This window comes from Pleurodeles waltl, chromosome 10 (genome assembly GCF_031143425.1).
Source record: "Pleurodeles waltl isolate 20211129_DDA chromosome 10, aPleWal1.hap1.20221129, whole genome shotgun sequence".
In the NCBI taxonomy this organism is placed as follows: Eukaryota; Metazoa; Chordata; class Amphibia; order Caudata; family Salamandridae; genus Pleurodeles; species Pleurodeles waltl.
In genome coordinates, this window is record NC_090449.1 from 979875011 (window position 1) to 979893295 (window position 18285).

Below are 18285 nucleotides of genomic sequence, written 5' to 3' on the forward strand. Positions count from 1 at the left end.
GGTGGCAGGGGGGGTCCCTGGGGGTAGGGGAGGGCACTCTGGGCTCATTTTGAGCCCACTTGTCCCTTAACGCCATGCCTGACCCAGGCGTTAAAAAGCGGCGCAAATGCGCCGTTTTTAGCCACGCCCACTCCCGGGCGTCTCTTTTGCCCGGGAGTATAAATACCACGTAAAGGCCTGGGAGTCATTTTTTAGACGGGAACGCCTCCCTTGCATATCATTAACGCAAGGAAGGGGTTCACGCTAAAAAATGACGCACATTCCGGGAACTTTGGCGCTATTCGCCTCTAACGCCATAGTATAAATATGGCGTTAGTTGGCGTTAGTTTAGCGTCGAATTTGCGTCGAAAAAAACGACGCAAATTCGGCGCAAACGGAGTATAAATACGGCCCTCAGTTTGAAGAGAGTCTCGCATTTTACCCAGCAGGGGGGGGTAGATACACACTTTCGGAATATTATACACCACATATGAGTTTCCAGATCAGTTTCTCAGATATGAGTTTCCAGATCTTGATGATGTGTGTATCCTGTCCTGAAGTTTCCTGAACAGCCTATTTTTTTTAAAGAAAAAAAAGCCTAGCACAACTGAGCATATATAAATCTTATCACAATAGTTTATTTTGACATTGTGTGCATGAATGTTAAATAAGTCAGATGAATTCAGAACTTAAATATGCTCCTCTCACAGGTCACGAGCAAACTCACCATGTATAACTTTGCCATTTTCCTGTTGGAGACATCTGCAACAGTGTCATCGTTATCATCTCCTTCTGGAATGGCAGTCTTTTTCCCCAAAACCTTCAGAAAAACACACAATTAAAAAATAAATTAGCAAACTTTTCACATTGAAAATCGCAGTTTGTATTTCGAGAAAACGCAAAGAAATGTGTACAGGGTTAAAAACCAGGAACCGTATAAAATAAAGTGCAGTGGGGGTGCAACGGGCTTCCCCTCTGTTCATCCCCCAGGGCACTTTGGTTTCACAGAATGGGCTGCAGATGCTTGTGAGGCCCCTTCTGTAATACTGATAGTTCCAGATTTAGAGGGCATTCCTCCATTCACATGGGGGTGTGGCTCCTTGTAAATTAATGAATCACTTTGCCTCTGCGCCCACACTCTATTATAGATGCGGGCACCATGGCACAGAAGGCATCAGGAGGTGCGCTGACAGCGCACAACAAAAATGTGGCACAATGTCAGTGCGCCATCTGAGGGTAGCCCTTGGGGAACAGCAAGGGGATCCCATGGACCCCTAAGACATCTCCCTGCAGGCAGGTGCAGTCACTCACTGCACCCACCTGCAGGGGTATCTCTATCTCCCCAACTAAATTGTAGGCAGATGCCTCCTGCACAGCAAAACACTGATTAAAGCAACCGCTCCATATTTCACTGAATGCTCTGCCTCAAGGGCGATCCCAAGTTTGCGGCTGCCGTTGTGGTAGCAGATTCCTTGTATTTGGGCGCACTGTTCTCGTTAGCACCATGGCACACCGGTTTAAAGATTTGCCATGGCGGAAACATGAGCAGATACACAATGAAGCCTCTGATGTGCATTTCCTTTACTGAGTTTGTGCAGGCATTGTCCTATGATATTCATCTCATCCCCATATTTGTTTCCAAGATTGGCCACGCAAAGGAGGCTGGGGTCTTTTGTGAACAATGTTCACAACTTATTTACATTTACAGTAACTGCACGGTTAATGTTGACCTTGAGTTGACTCGGCCAGGAAGCCAAGGGGTGTGGGTCTCCTGTACAGTTAAGGGAGAGAAGGGAAAGGCAGCTAAAGAAGTAATACACTATCTCCAGGGTGCCTGCCATCTGAAAGTAACGTAGATATCTGCAACTGGTAATGAGCAAAACCACAGATTGTGATGTTATTCTTTTTGAGAGTTACTGTCGTGGTGTTATCACTTCCAGCTTGAGTCCTTTGAATGGAAACTTTGAAAGTTATGTGTTTAGCGCAATGAGTGACACTTACACCATTAACTGGCACTATACTATGTGGAGATGGATTACTGTTAGAAATGGGGTTTTTGGTTGGCAGTCAGGTTACCCTCTGTCCAAGCAAAAGCCCTCACTCTAGTCAGGGTAAGTCACACACTATCCAAGATTATCCTGTGCCCACCCTCTGGTAGCTTGGCACGAGCAGTCAGGCTTAACTTAGAAGGCAATGTGTAAAGTATTTGTGCAATAAGTCATACAATACCACCGTATAGCACCACAAAAATACACCACACAGTGTTTAGAAAAATATATAATATTTATCAGGATAATTGTAGGTCAAAAAGAATAAAGATGCAATGGAAAATTGTAGAACTATCACAGGAAAGTGATATAAAGGGTCTTAAGTCTTTAGAATGTAATAAAGTGTCTTTCAAGCACAAAGTACCTTGTTTCTGGTGGAAAATCTCCTCAGAGGGCCACAGGTGAAGAGATGCGTGGAAAAAGGGGTGTGTGCGTCGATTTCCTCTCAGCACACACAGACTTGCGTCGTTCTTTTCCACGCGGGGAAGTCGGGCGTCGTTTTCCGGCGCGCAGACAGTCTCTTTTTGTGGTTCGCGGGGATTACCAGATGTCCCGGGTCTGTGCGTGGATTCTCCTGCTTGTTTTCCGGCTGCACGTCGTTCTGCGGGGCTGCGCGTCGAAGTTTCGATCTCACGGTAGGCGTCGCGTCGATTTCTCCTTGGAAGTCGGGCGGCGTTGTCCTTGCAAGGCCGTGCGTCGAAAGTTTGGTCTCACGGCAGGCGTCGCGTCGATTTCTCCTGGGAAGTCGGGCGGCGTTGTCCTTGCGAGGCCGTGCGTCAAAGTTTCGCACTCACGGTAGGCGTCGCGTCGATTTCTCCTGGAAAGTCGGGCGGCTTTGTCCTTGCGAGGTTGTGCGTCGAAGTCTCGATCGTCCCGAGGGCGTCGCGTCGATCAGCGTCGGTGTGCGGCGTTTTTCTCGCCGCGAAACAAGCTGTGCGTCGAAATTTTCGGCGCACGGAGCGTCCAAGTGAAAGGAAGAAGTCTTTTTGGTCCTGAGACTTCAAGGAACAGGAGGCAAGCTCTATCCAAGCCCTTGGAGAGCACTTTCACAGCCAGACAAGAGTTCAGCAAGGCAGCAGGGCAACAGCAAGACAGCAGTCCTTTGTAGAAAGCAGACAGGTGAGTCCTTTGAGCAGCCAGGCAGTTCTTCTTGGCAGGATGTAGTTTCTGGTTCAGGATTCTTCTCCAGCAAGTGTCTGATGAGGTAGGGCAGAGGCCCTGTTTTATACCCAAATGTGCCTTTGAAGTGGGGGAGACTTCAAAGAGTGGCTAAGAAGTGCACCAGGTCCCCTTTCAGTTCAATCCTGTCTGCCAGGGTCCCAGTAGGGGGTGTGGCAGTCCTTTGTGTGAGGGTAGGCCCTCCACCCTCCCAGCCCAGGAAGACCCATTCAAAATGCAGATGTATGCAAGTGAGGCTGAGTACCCTGTGTTTGGGGTGTGTCTGAGTGAATGCACAAGGAGCTGTCAACTAAACCTAGCCAGACGTGGATTGTAAGGCACAGAAGGATTTAAGTGCAAAGAAATGCTCACTTTTTAAAAGTGGCATTTCTAGAATAGTAATATTAAATCCGACTTCACCAGTCAGTAGGATTTTGTATTACCATTCTGGCCATACTAAATATGACCTCCCTGCTCCTTTCAGATCAGCAGCTGCCACTTCAACAGTGTATGAGGGCAGCCCCAATGTTAGCCTATGAAGGGAGCAGGTCTCACAGCAGTGCAAAAACGAATTGAGGGTTTTTTACACTACCAGGACATATAACTACACAGGTACATGTCCTGCCTTTTACCTACACAGCACCCTGCTCTAGGGGATACCCAGGGCACACATTAAGGGTGACTTATATGTAGAAAAAGGGGAGCTCTATGCTTGGCAGGTACTTTTAAATGCCAAGTCGAGGTGGCAGTGAAACTGCCCACACAGGCCTAGCAATGGTAGGCCTGAGACAAGGAAAAGGGGCTACTTAAGTGGGTGGCACAATCCGTGCTGCAGGTCCACTAGTAGCATTTAATCTATAGGCCCTAGGCACCTGGAGTGCACATTACTGGGGACTTATAAGTAGATTAAATAGTTCAATCAGGTAGGATCCAAAGTTACCATGTTTACAGAGAGAGAGCATATGCACTTTAGCACTGGTTAGCAGTCTAAAAACCAGCAAAAACAGTATCCACAAAGTGGAGGGAGGCAGGCAAAAAGTTAGGGGTGACTACCCTAAGGCTGTCAGGTCTAACATGTGTCCCCCCCAGCTGAAAGTGGGGAGAGCTACCCGACCTCTTGGGAGCTCTCATCGCTAAGGCGGAAGTACCTGGAGAGACCATCAGTATTGGCGTGGTCAACCCCTGGGCGATGTTCCACCGTAAAGTCCATCCCCTGTAGGGAAATGGACCACCTCAAGAGTTTTGGATTCTCACCCCTCATCTGCATGAGCCATCTGAGGGGCCTGTGGTCTGTCTGAACTAGGAAGTGAGTCCCAAACAGGTAGGGTCTCAGCTTCTTCAGTGCCCAGACCACAGCAAAAGCTTCTCTTTCAATAGCACTCCACCTCTGTTCCCGTGGTAATAGTCTTCTGCTAATAAAGACTACCGGTTGATCTCTGCCCTCCTCATTTAGCTGTGCTAGAACTGCCCCTATGCCATGCTCTGAAGCGTCTGTCTGCACGATAAATTCCTGGGAGTAGTCAGGGGCCTTGAGCACGGGGGCCGTGCACATGGCTTCCTTCAGGGCGTCAAAGGCTTTCTGACAAGCCTCTGTCCAATTCACCAACCTAGGTTGTTTCTTGGACGTGAGTTCTGTCAAGGGGGACACAATGGTACCATAGCCCTTGACAAACCTGCGGTAGTATCCGGTGAGGCCTAAAAAGGCTCTCACCTCAGTCTGGGTTCGAGGTGGTTGCCAGGCCTTGATAGTTTCGATCTTGGCCTGGAGTGGCTGCACCTTGCCACCACCTACTAGGTGTCCCAAGTACACCACGGAACCCTGCCCAATCTGGCACTTACTAGCCTTGATGGTCAGGCCTGCCTGTTGCAGGGCCTGAAGCACCTCCTTGAGGTGGAGCAGGTGTTCCTCCCAGCTGGAACTGTAGACAGCTATGTCATCCAGGTAGGCTGCACAGAAGGCATCCTTGCCAGCCAGGACCCCGTTAACCAACCGTTGGAAGGTAGCGGGGGCATTTTTCAATCCAAACGGCATCACCCGGAACTGGTAATGGCCGTCAGGGGTGGAAAAGGCGGACCTTTCCTTAGCCCCCTCAGTCAGGGCGATCTGCCAGTACCCTGAAGTAAGATCAAACGTACTCAGGAACTTGGCAGCGCCTAGCCTGTCCACGAGCTCATCAGCTCGGGGGATGGGGTGAGCATCAGTCCGTGTGACTGAGTTGAGACCCCGGTAGTCCACGCAGAACCGGAGTTCTGGATTCGCGCATGGGGCAGTAGCATAAGGGACCAACACCACTGGGCTGGCCCAGGGACTACTGGACTTCTCAATAACCCCTAGTGTCAACATCTTGGAGACCTCCTCCTTGATGCTGGCCTTCACCTTATCTGACAACCTGTAAATTTTGTTCTTCACAGGGAGACTGTCACCGGTGTCAATATCATGAACACAGAGGTGGGTCAGTCCAGGAGTAAGGGAGAAGAGGGGGGAGAACTGCTCCAACAGCTCATAGCAGTCTCCTTTCTGGTTTAGAGTCAGGGAGTCATACAGAATGACCCCGCTTACGGACCCATCACCTTCGTGGGCAGAGAGGAGGTCAGGGAGAGGTTCACTCTCCTCTTCCATTCCTTCATCTGTGACCAGAAGCATGTTGATCTCCGACCTCTCAAAATGAGCTTTTAGTCGGTTCACGTGGAGCACCCTTAGGGGGTTCCTAGGGGTTTGGAGGTCCACTAGGTAAGTGGCCTCCCCTTTCCGCTCCTTTATTTCAAATGGGCCAGACCAGCGGTCCTGGAGAGCTCTGGGCTCTACTGGCTCCATTACCCACACTTTGTCTCCAGGTTGAAACTCTACCAGAGTGGCCTTCTGGTCATACCATTGTTTCATCACCTCTTGACTGGCCTCCAGGTTACTTTGGGCCTCTTTCCAGAAGCGGGTCATCTGATTGCGGAGGGCCAACATGTAGCTGACCACGTCCTGAGGGGGTGTCTTTGGAGAGTTCTCCAATCCCTCCTTGACAATGCTTAAGGGTCCCCTGACGGGGTACCCATAGAGAAGCTCAAAGGGACTGAACCCTACCCCCCTCTGGGGGACCTCTCTGTAAGCAAAGAGAAGGCATGGTAAGAGGACGTCCCATTTACGCCTCATGGCCTCAGGGAGGCCACCAATCATGCCTTTCAGGGTCTTGTTGAATCTCTCCACAAGCCCATTAGACTGGGGGTGATAGGGTGTGGTGAACTTGTAGGTTACACCACACGCATCCCACAGATGCTTCAAGTACGCGGACCTGAAGTTAGTGCCTCTGTCAGACACTATCTCCTTGGGGAATCCCACACGGGTAAATATCCCCATCAGGGTTCTGGCTACCACCGATGCAGTTACGGTCCTCAGAGGGATTGCCTCTGGGTACCGGGTGGCATGGTCCACCAAAACCAGGATAAACCTGTTGCCTAAGGCAGTTTTGGGGTCCAAGGGGCCAACAATGTCGACGCCCACCCTTTCAAAGGGGGTGCCAACGACAGGAAGTGGAATCAGGGGGGTTTTAACCCTCTTTCCTGCTTTACCACTAGCCTGGCAGGTAGGACAAGCCCTGCAGAATTTGTCTGAGTGTGTCCTCATTTTGGGCCAGTGAAAGTGGGTGACAAGCCTGTTGAAGGTCTTGTCTTGTCCCAAATGTCCTGCCAGGGGAATGTCGTGAGCCAGACCCAGTAGGAAGGCTCGGTAACATTGGGGGACCACCAGCACACGGGCTGCCCCAAAGACCGGAACCCTAGGCTCACTGTAGAGGAGATCATTCTCCCAATATAGGTGGTGATTGCCAGAGGCGTCACCTGCTGCCTGGTTTAAGGCTTGTTTCCTCAACCCTTCTAGAGTGGGACACTCTTTCTGCGCCTTGCAGAATTCCTCCCTGGTGGGTCCACCCTCAACTTGCCAGCCAGCAAGCTCAGGTAAGTCACCTAGGGTGGCAATGTCTTCCCCAGTTGGCTCGGGAGTCTCCTCCTCAGGAGCCCCGTCAGCCACTGTGGGAACTTCTGGGGCCGGTTTCCCGCGCCCCTCGTCCCTCCTCTTGGCAGCTCTCTGGGCCATCGTTCCAGGCTCCAGATGCCCTTGACTTCCCTCTCGGTCAGCCATGGACCGGGTGGTCATGCAGACCCACTCAGGTAACCCTAACATCTCCAGGTGAGATCTGAGCTCTACTTCCTTCCAAGCAGTATGCTCTAGATCATTGCCTAACAGACAATCTACAGGCATGGCAGGACTCACAGCTACTTTCAGAATACCAGAGACCCCCCCCCACTCAAAGGGAACCCGAGCCACCGGTAGGTGACTCTCGCGATTGTCAGCGACTATGACCTGGTGGAATGTATTAGGGATTATCTGCTCTGTGGACACCAGCTGACTCTTGATAGTAGTCATACTGGCTCCTGTGTCACGCAGAGCCTCCACCTTCTGTCCATCAATGAGGACCCACTGCCGGTACTTGGAAGTATTTTTAGGCATGTGGACCTTGGACATCATTTCTCCTTCTCCCAGGGACACTAGGGAAATCTCTACCTGTCCGCCACAGCTATCTGGGTCCATCTCCCCACCGAGCGCTACACTAGTCAACCCAGGGACCTGTCCAGTAGTGGACGGTGCCCTCTTGGGGCACTGGGGATCGCCTTTATAGTGACCATACTGGTAACACTCCATGCATTTGGGGCTAGATTTTCCTGACCTGTCAAATGTCCCTGGCTTTTTCCCAAATTTGGAAAAGGAAGGGTTGCCACCCCCTCCCTGGGAATTCTTTTGGGGGCCTTTAGAGAGTTCCTTATCTGTAAGTTTATCTCCCCCCTCTTTCTTCTGTTGGGAACCCTGACCACCTTTGTGGGAGTCCCCCCCAGGTACCTTTTTGGACACTCTGGTGCTAACCCAGAGGTCCGCCTCCTCAGCAAGCTTCCTGGGATCAGTCAGCTTACTATCCACTAGGTGCTGGCGCAAATCGGTATAAGTAACATTAAGCATATGCTCTCTCAGGATCAAGTCATATAAACCTTTATAATCTGCTACTTTGTTGCCCCGCACCCATCCATTCAGTGCCTTACTAGAGAAATCAAAGAAATCTACCCATGTTTGTGTGGTTTGTTTGGTGCTGTCCCTGAACCTCTGACGGTATCCCTCAGGGGTCAGCCCAAACTTGGCAAGTAAAGTGGCTTTCTGGAGTGGGAATGTGTTTTGATCCGGTGGATCCAATGTGAGAAGTGTGTCCCTCCCCAATGGCGGCACATAACCCCACATAGCTACCCCCCATTGCCCTTCAGGAACCTCATGAGCCCTTAGTGCAACTTCATAAGCAGCTAACCATTTATCTATGTCATCTCCCACCACAAAACTGGGCACCACATTTTTGGGTATACAAACCTTCTTTTCTCCAGCAGGTCCAGTCTGTATGCTGCCACCATTATTGCTGGATTCAGACTGTCTTGCCTTGATCTCCAGCTCCTTGAGACTCAGTTCATGAGCCAACAATAGTTTCTTTTCAGCCAAAGCTCTTTCAGCTTCCACTTGTTTGGCTGTTCTTTCAGCTTCTGCTTGTTTGGCTGTTCTTTCAGCTTCAATCTGTTTGGCTGCTCTTTCAGCCTCAGCTTGTTTGGCTTTTCTTTCTGCCCTCCTCTCCTCCTGTTGTGCCTCAATTTTCAGTTTTGCCATTTGCAATTGGAACTCCCTTTCCTCTCTCCTTTCCTCTGCGGTCAGGCTTTGCATGGAGACACTGCTCCCTGGTCTGGAAGGGTGCACAATTGCAGTGGTAACACCATCCATAGATAGTGAAAATCCTTCTGAGGGGCCATTTTCTGGCTCCTCTTCCTCATCATCCTCTAAATGGGCTTCTGCCCAGGCCCTCAGCGCCACTTGAAAGTCCTCTTTTCTGGAGGCCCCTTGGGTGGGTACCCTTAATGCCCTGCAGAATCCTCTTAGTTGTTTGACCGTGTATGTATCCAACTGGACTAGGTCAAAGTCCCCTGTCTGAGACCCAGTCAGAGACATGTTGAGTGAGGATTTAGTTTTTGAAAATTGTCAGGAAAAAACGGATTTTCAAAAAGAGATAAAAACCAAGTTGACCTTCAACTGTGGGTAGGTAGTGAAATACTTAGCTACTGTATGTCACTGCACAAATACAAGTCCTATCCTCACCGCTGATCACCAATGTTAGAAATGGGGTTTTTGGTTGGCAGTCAGGTTACCCTCTGTCCAAGCAAAAGCCCTCACTCTAGTCAGGGTAAGTCACACACTATCCAAGATTATCCTGTGCCCACCCTCTGGTAGCTTGGCACGAGCAGTCAGGCTTAACTTAGAAGGCAATGTGTAAAGTATTTGTGCAATAAGTCATACAATACCACCGTATAGCACCACAAAAATACACCACACAGTGTTTAGAAAAATATATAATATTTATCAGGATAATTGTAGGTCAAAAAGAATAAAGATGCAATGGAAAATTGTAGAACTATCACAGGAAAGTGATATAAAGGGTCTTAAGTCTTTAGAATGTAATAAAGTGTCTTTCAAGCACAAAGTACCTTGTTTCTGGTGGAAAATCTCCTCAGAGGGCCACAGGTGAAGAGATGCGTGGAAAAAGGGGTGTGTGCGTCGATTTCCTCTCAGCACACACAGACTTGCGTCGTTCTTTTCCACGCGGGGAAGTCGGGCGTCGTTTTCCGGCGCGCAGACAGTCTCTTTTTGTGGTTCGCGGGGATTACCAGATGTCCCGGGTCTGTGCGTGGATTCTCCTGCTTGTTTTCCGGCTGCGCGTCATTCTGCGGGGCTGCGCGTCGAAGTTTCGATCTCACGGTAGGCGTCGCGTCGATTTCTCCTTGGAAGTCGGGCGGCGTTGTCCTTGCGAGGCCGTGCGTCGAAAGTTTGGTCTCACGGCAGGCGTTGCGTCGATTTCTCCTGGGAAGTCGGGCGGCGTTGTCCTTGCGAGGACGTGCGTCAAAGTTTCGCACTCACGGTAGGCGTCGCGTCGATTTCTCCTGGAAAGTCGGGCGGCTTTGTCCTTGCGAGGTTGTGCGTCGAAGTCTCGATCGTCCCGAGGGCGTCGCGTCGATCAGCGTCGGTGTGCGGCGTTTTTCTCGCCGCGAAACAAGCTGTGCGTCGAAATTTTCGGCGCACGGAGCGTCCAAGTGAAAGGAAGAAGTCTTTTTGGTCCTGAGACTTCAAGGAACAGGAGGCAAGCTCTATCCAAGCCCTTGGAGAGCACTTTCACAGCCAGACAAGAGTTCAGCAAGGCAGCAGGGCAACAGCAAGACAGCAGTCCTTTGTAGAAAGCAGACAGGTGAGTCCTTTGAGCAGCCAGGCAGTTCTTCTTGGCAGGATGTAGTTTCTGGTTCAGGATTCTTCTCCAGCAAGTGTCTGATGAGGTAGGGCAGAGGCCCTGTTTTATACCCAAATGTGCCTTTGAAGTGGGGGAGACTTCAAAGAGTGGCTAAGAAGTGCACCAGGTCCCCTTTCAGTTCAATCCTGTCTGCCAGGGTCCCAGTAGGGGGTGTGGCAGTCCTTTGTGTGAGGGTAGGCCCTCCACCCTCCCAGCCCAGGAAGACCCATTCAAAATGCAGATGTATGCAAGTGAGGCTGAGTACCCTGTGTTTGGGGTGTGTCTGAGTGAATGCACAAGGAGCTGTCAACTAAACCTAGCCAGACGTGGATTGTAAGGCACAGAAGGATTTAAGTGCAAAGAAATGCTCACTTTCTAAAAGTGGCATTTCTAGAATAGTAATATTAAATCCGACTTCACCAGTCAGTAGGATTTTGTATTACCATTCTGGCCATACTAAATATGACCTCCCTGCTCCTTTCAGATCAGCAGCTGCCACTTCAACAGTGTATGAGGGCAGCCCCAATGTTAGCCTATGAAGGGAGCAGGTCTCACAGCAGTGCAAAAACGAATTGAGGGTTTTTTACACTACCAGGACATATAACTACACAGGTACATGTCCTGCCTTTTACCTACACAGCACCCTGCTCTAGGGGATACCCAGGGCACACATTAAGGGTGACTTATATGTAGAAAAAGGGGAGCTCTATGCTTGGCAGGTACTTTTAAATGCCAAGTCGAGGTGGCAGTGAAACTGCCCACACAGGCCTAGCAATGGTAGGCCTGAGACAAGGAAAAGGGGCTACTTAAGTGGGTGGCACAATCCGTGCTGCAGGTCCACTAGTAGCATTTAATCTATAGGCCCTAGGCACCTGGAGTGCACATTACTGGGGACTTATAAGTAGATTAAATAGTTCAATCAGGTAGGATCCAAAGTTACCATGTTTACAGAGAGAGAGCATATGCACTTTAGCACTGGTTAGCAGTGGTAAAGTGCGCAGAGTCTAAAAACCAGCAAAAACAGTATCCACAAAGTGGAGGGAGGCAGGCAAAAAGTTAGGGGTGACTACCCTAAGGCTGTCAGGTCTAACAATTACTATAACAAAAATACACCAGGGTCTGCTTTAAGAAATACCCAAATTCTTGACTGGCTGAGCAGAGGATGAATGCAAGTATTATTTTTCAGAAGCGGACTTTAGTTTTCAAACAATTATTGGTGATGATTTCAGAAAACAATCCGGTGGAAATCGCAACTTGTGTCTGAAAAGAGAAGCAAATCCCTCACCTCTCAATTACATATGGGATAAATAACCCTCTGCTGTATATTAAATGAATATGTGCAAGTCACCGAGGAGTGACCGTAGGTAAACGAGACTGAAGGCCAATTTTTCTTCATCAGGTCATGGAACTCTGAGGTGGCTTATAATACTCTTTCTGTGCACGAGACAGAAGTATTTAGGGGCAAAATATGAAAAGTGGCACATCATGTCATGATGCGCTACTTTTCTTGCAACCCATTGCGACTCCCCTAACGCCATCATGTATGTGCCATATCTATGTAACGGTGCACCATGGTGCATGTTAGGGTACTAGCGTAATCATTTTTGATGCTAGTATGGCGCTTTGCAGATTAAGCCCAAAATTATTGACGCTAATCCTGCAAAGTGACAGCAAGCCCTTTGAAAACAAGGGGAGCCTCATTTTAACGCCTGCCTTAGGCAGGCATTAAAAATGACTCTAGAAATGGCGCAGTGGAATCTCATAGATTCCACTGCACCATTTATTTGGCCCTCCTAATGCCGAAACGCCCCCCTTGCATACATTATACCTGGTGCAGGCATAATGTGGTGCAAGGGTTTACATAGTGACGCTATGTGTGCATGGCGGCACTTTGTAAATGTGACACACCGTTTTTGTCACCTTAACGTCACAAGAGTGTCAGAAAAACGACCCTAATGTGGTGGAATGTGGCACTAGGACGTTCTTAAATCTGGCCCTTAGTGTTTATAATGCATGGTCTCATAACTACATTCCTCCAAAAGCTTAACTCGAAGACTCTGTTTCTTTCATGTGAACAAGTATAGTTGCAAATATTTAGATTAAATGTAGTGAGACATTACATACAACAATATGCATCCAGTAACGTGTGCACAAACATAGAATATGAGGTCTTATATATAAGTTCCAGAAAGACTACAGATCATCATGTATGTTAACTCTGAAATTCCTGGTTCCATGTAATGAACCATAGTTGTACCAATAATAAACATACTTCCATAAATGGTTCCTGTGTGCTATGACTAATAATTTGAGGAAAAGAGTTCAGAAGAGCTAAAAAACTAGCTCTTAGTTTCAAAGTTAATTAGCAGTTGTAATTCCGTTCCATTGCCTATCCTTTACTCTGTTTGCTGTCTCTTGCGGCAGGCACTGTAACGTCACAAATCAACTGTAATCATTTATTACAGTCGAGCAGCTACAACATTTTCCTAGTACAAGGACATGTTGTTGTAACAACTATATTGTAATAACTAAAATAACAACATGTTGTTGTGCAGCGTTTTGGAAGCTCCTGAATGTTATAAAGACATTTTTCATGAGGCCATTGGACTTCTTTTAAGAGTGAACATTTATAGGCTAATGAAAACAATTGATAGCCCAGCAGAGTAGAGGATTTCAAAAGATTCCTCTGTGTTGATGCCATAACAAAAGCAATTCTTTGAAAACAAACATGCATTAAAACAAAAGCAATGCATGTATGTTTTCATTTTAATTGTAAATGTATAGGTGTGCAAACGAATAGCAACCAAATGGGCAATGCCAAATGTGGTACCTTCAATTGCAAAAAAAAACAGATGATGTATGGAATACAAAACAAATCAAACATTTACCCACAGTCACAGATCTGGGTTTATTCCATTAACGTTTATGCCCCATATGCCATTACACTTTGGACCCAGTCATATACAAATCAGTCTTTGCTCCTCATGGGAACAGTACAGCCCAAACAGCCAGACAAGATCCTCCCAGAACAAGAAACAAGCACCCTGAAACTGGTTTTGGCATATCACCCTTTCATGAACCAGGCTAGAGTGAGTATGGTGGCACAGCGAGCATGTGACCTAAGTCTGGGCATACTCTTCCCACTTAGGGCAGCAAACACAAAAGAACAGATGATGGACGGAATATGGAACAAATCAAACATTCATCCCCAGTCACAGATCTGGGTTTAACCCATGAGTGCTTTTGCTTGCCATGCCATTCCAGTTTGGACACAGCCATATGCAAATCAGTCTTGATCCTGATCTTTTACTGGGGGTGAAGGTTTGATTTGTTCCACATTCAGTCCATCATCTATTATTTTTGCTTTTCTTGTCCTAAGTGGGAAGGATATGCCCAGATGTGGGACCCATGCTCACTGTGCCACTGGATTTAGGCTATCCTGGCTAATGAGGAGTGATACCCTGAACCTGGTCTCAGGGTGCTTGTTTATGGTCTAGGGAGGACCTGACTTGGCAGTTCGGGCTTGACTGTTCCCATGGGGAGCAGGGGCAAGACTGATTTGCATATGGCTGGATCCAAACTGGGGTGGCATGGTAGGTAAAAAAAATGATGGATTAAACCCAGGGTATGCCCAGACTTAGGTATTGTGCTCACTGTGATACTGGATTCATGCTAGTCTGACTGATGAGAGGTAATATTTTCAAACCGGTCCCAGGATGCTTGCCTCCATTCTAGGGAGGACCTGGTTTGGCAGTTTAGTCCCGACTGCTCCCATGGGGACAGGATCAAAACCAATTTGGCAATGGCTGGTGCCAAACTGGGCTGGCATGGTGAGGGAAAGCAATGAGGGGGTTAACCCTGATTTGTGATTAGGGGTGGATGTTTGATTTGCTCTGCATTATCTCCATCATCTGTTGTTTTTGCTTTTGTTGTTCTAAGTTTGAAGGGTATGCTCAGACATGGGTATCATGCTCACTGTGCCACTGGATTCAAGCTAACCTGGCTGATGAGCAGTAATGCCCTGAAACTGATCCCAGGATGCTTGTCTGTATTCCAGGGAGGACCTGGCTTGGCAGTTCAGGCTGGACTCTTCCCATGGGGAGCAGGGTCAACACCGATTTGCATTTGGCTGAGTCCAAAGTTGAGTGACATAGTGAGCAAGAAGAATGATGGATCATACTCAGATCCGTAAATGTGGGTGAATGTTTGATTTGTTCTGCATTTTGTCCATCATCTGTTTTTTTTTTGCTTTAATTGCTCTAAGTGGGAAGGGTATGCCCAGATGTGGATCCTGTGCTCACTGTGCCACTGAATTCAAGCTGACCTGGCTGATAAGGGGTGATAATCTGAAATTGGTGCCAGGTGCTTGTTTCCAGTCCAGGAAGGACCTGTTTTGGCATTTTGGACTGGATTGTTCCCATGGGGAGTAGGGTCAAGACTAGTTTGCATATGTCTGGGTCCAAACTGGGGTGGCATAGTAAGCAGGAAAGAAATTATGGATTATCCTCAGATCGTGTCAGGATGTGACTGTTTGATTTATTCTGCATTCTGTCCATCATCTGCTCTTTCTGCACATGTGGCACCTTCAGCCTTCACTTATTTGCCAAATGTTTGCAGTCTAGGACTTGTAGTTTTGATTTTACTGCTACAAATAAAGCCAAATGCTTCTGAAAAGTTTTTGGCCAGAAATTCAGGATTTATTGAATGAGTCACAGATGAAATTTGGCAGCTATGCAAATGTGTATCTACCTGCATTTTCTTTTTATTGAGGGTTCATTCAGCAACACAGAACAGTGAGAACAAGCTGCATACATTGCCAGTGGCACAGGACAACTGTTTGAAGCAATGGCATTACCAATTACAGTACTTGAGGCTCTCTTGATAACAAGGGGAAGGGAACAACAGGTAGAGAAGGAGTTGCAAGCAATCGGATGTAAGTATGTGCATAGTCAGCCAGAATTAGGCACACCTTGGTGGGGTGGCGCAGGCAGCCAGAGAAATAAGCAGTGCAGTGTCAGTTAGCATCTTAGTCAGGGTCGGAGAAGTGGCTATTGTGGGTGAGGTGCAGGAGCTTGATCTGTGGTATCATCTCCTTCCCCCTAAGAGGCATGAACAATCAGGTAACACTCCAAGGGGCCCAGATGTCATGGGGGTGAAATCACACTGGCATCAACTCCCAGTACGCTGTTACTTGTTCCTGGGAATAAGCCACATATACATTTGAGCATTTCAATGCCTTTCTACGCAATCCAAAATTATTCCTCTTCATAGCATGCTTCTTAGAAAATGTTATAACATGCTAAGACTCAAACTCATCTCTACCATCCGTTAGTTTACGTTTGTTTGAAAGAACTGTCCACGTATCCAATCACCTCAAATTGCCAACTACTAAGGAGCCCTATCAGCAGCTACTCAAGTAAAGAATGGAAGTTTGGAGATGACATTCATTCATAGGATCCAGCCCAGAACTGTGATCTCAAGGGCCCTTCAAATGATGTTTAACCACCTCTTCCTGTTTAAATCAATGAAACATATGTTTTACTTTATTGCACAGCTAGTGCTAGGCCTTCCTTCAATACTCATTATATATAAAGGTGAAAAGTCTTTATAAAATCAATTAAATGTAATAATGTGTCATACATACCGAAAATACGATACACATCCTAGTTTCGACAAGTGGCATTAAATGAGAGTGTGTGCATTACCATTTCCCTTAATGGTAATTACACCACCCTCACCACCGACCCCAACAACGCAGCCCTCAACCTCACAAACTGGATCTCCAACTGCACAGACAACCTTGCTCCCATCAAACGCACGCATCGACAGACCAACACCAAAAAACCTCTCTGGTTCTCTGACACACTCAAAGAATCAAAGAAAACTTGTCACGCCCTCGAGAAGGCCTGGCGCAAGGACCACACCACGGACAACATGACCGCCCTCAAGAACGCTACCCGCAAACACCACCGCCTGATCCGCGCTGCTAAAAAGAACTTTTTCACCGACAGACTGGACAAAAACAGCCACAACAGCCGAGAACTCTTCAGCATCGTCAAGGAGTTCTCCAACCCCAACGCCAACGCCAGCGCCGTCACGCCCTCACAGGATCTGTGCGAATCCCTCGCCACTTTCTTCCATCGCAAGATCAGCGACCTCCACGACAGCTTCGGACAACAGACCCAACATAACACCACCGAACCCGCATCCCCGGCCATTACCCTCAACAACTGGACCCACATCAACACTGAAGAAACCAAATCCATCATGAACTCTATCCACTCCGGCGCCCCTTCGGACCCCTGTCCTCACTTCATCTTTAACAAAGCCGACGACATCATCGCCCCGCACCTCCAGACCGTCATCAACTCTTCTTTTTCTTCTGCTACCTTCCCCGAATGCTGGAAACACGCTGAAGTCAACGCCCTACTAAAGAAACCTACGGCTGACCCGACCAACCTTAAAAACTTCCGCCCCATCTCTCTTCTGCCTTTTCCAGCCAAGGTAATAGAGAAGACCGTCAACAAACAGCTGACCACCTTCCTGGAAAACAACAACCTGCTCGACCCTTCACAAACCGGATTCCGAATCAACCACAGCACGGAAACCGCCCTCATCTCAGTCACTGACGACATCAGAACCCTGATGGACAACGGTGAAACAGTCGCCCTCATTCTCCTCGACCTCTCGGCTGCCTTCGACACCGTCTGTCACCGCACCCTAATCACCCGCCTCCGCTCCACCGGGATCCAAGGCCAGGCCCTGGACTGGATCGCCTCCTTCCTCTCAAACCGTTCCCAAAGAGTTTACCTCCCTCCGTTTCGCTCAGAACCCACCAAGATCATCTGCGGCGTCCCACAAGGCTCATCGCTCAGCCCGACACTCTTCAATGTCTACATGAGCCCCCTCGCCAACATCGTTCGCAAGCACGACATCATCATCACCTCCTACGCCGACGACACCCAACTTATACTCTCCCTCACCAAGGACCCCGCCAGCGCCAAGACCAACCTACAAGAGGGTATGAAGGATGTCGCAGATTGGATGAAGCTCAGCCGCCTAAAGCTGAACTCTGAAAAAACTGAAGTTCTCATCCTCGGCAACACCCCGTCCGCCTGGGACGACTCCTGGTGGCCCACGGCCCTCGGCACCGCACCGACCCCCACAGACCACGCCCGCAACCTCGGATTCATCTTGGACCCTCTTCTCACCATGAGTAAGCAAGTCAACGCCGTGTCCTCCGCCTGCTTCCTTACCCTCCTCATGCTCCGCAAGATCTTCCGCTGGATCCCCGCCGACACTAGAAAAACCGTGACCCACGCCCTCGTCACGAGCCGCCTGGACTACGGCAACACCCTCTACGCCGGGACCACAGCCAAACTCCGAAATCGCCTGCAACGCATTCAAAACGCATCGGCACGCCTCATCCTCGACATACCCCGCAACAGCCACATCTCCGCACACCTGAGACACCTGCATTGGCTCCCAGTCAGCAAAATGATCACCTTTCGACTTCTCACCCACGCACACAAAGCCCTCCACAACAAGGGACCGGAATACCTCAACCGACGCATCAGCTTCTACGTCCCCACCCGCCTCCTCCGTTCCTCTGGTCTCGCACTCGCTGCCGTCCCTCGCATCTGCCGCTCCACGGCGGGTGGGAGATCTTTTTCCTTCCTGGCGGCCAAGACCTGGAACTCCCTCCCCACCAGCCTCAGGACCACCCAGGACCGCTCCACTTTCCGGAGACTCCT

General features: G+C 48.8%; 1 protein-coding gene across 1 annotated transcript in view; it reads right to left on the bottom strand.

Annotated features, from left to right (window-relative positions):
• SCIN (scinderin) overlaps positions 1-18285 on the bottom strand; it is a 271318-nt gene that overhangs the window by 84610 nt on the left and 168423 nt on the right. Inside the window, exon 5 of the mRNA XM_069211821.1 lies at positions 707-799. Coding sequence (XP_069067922.1) covers positions 707-799 — 93 coding nt within the window. The remainder of the gene's footprint in view (positions 1-706; positions 800-18285) is intronic.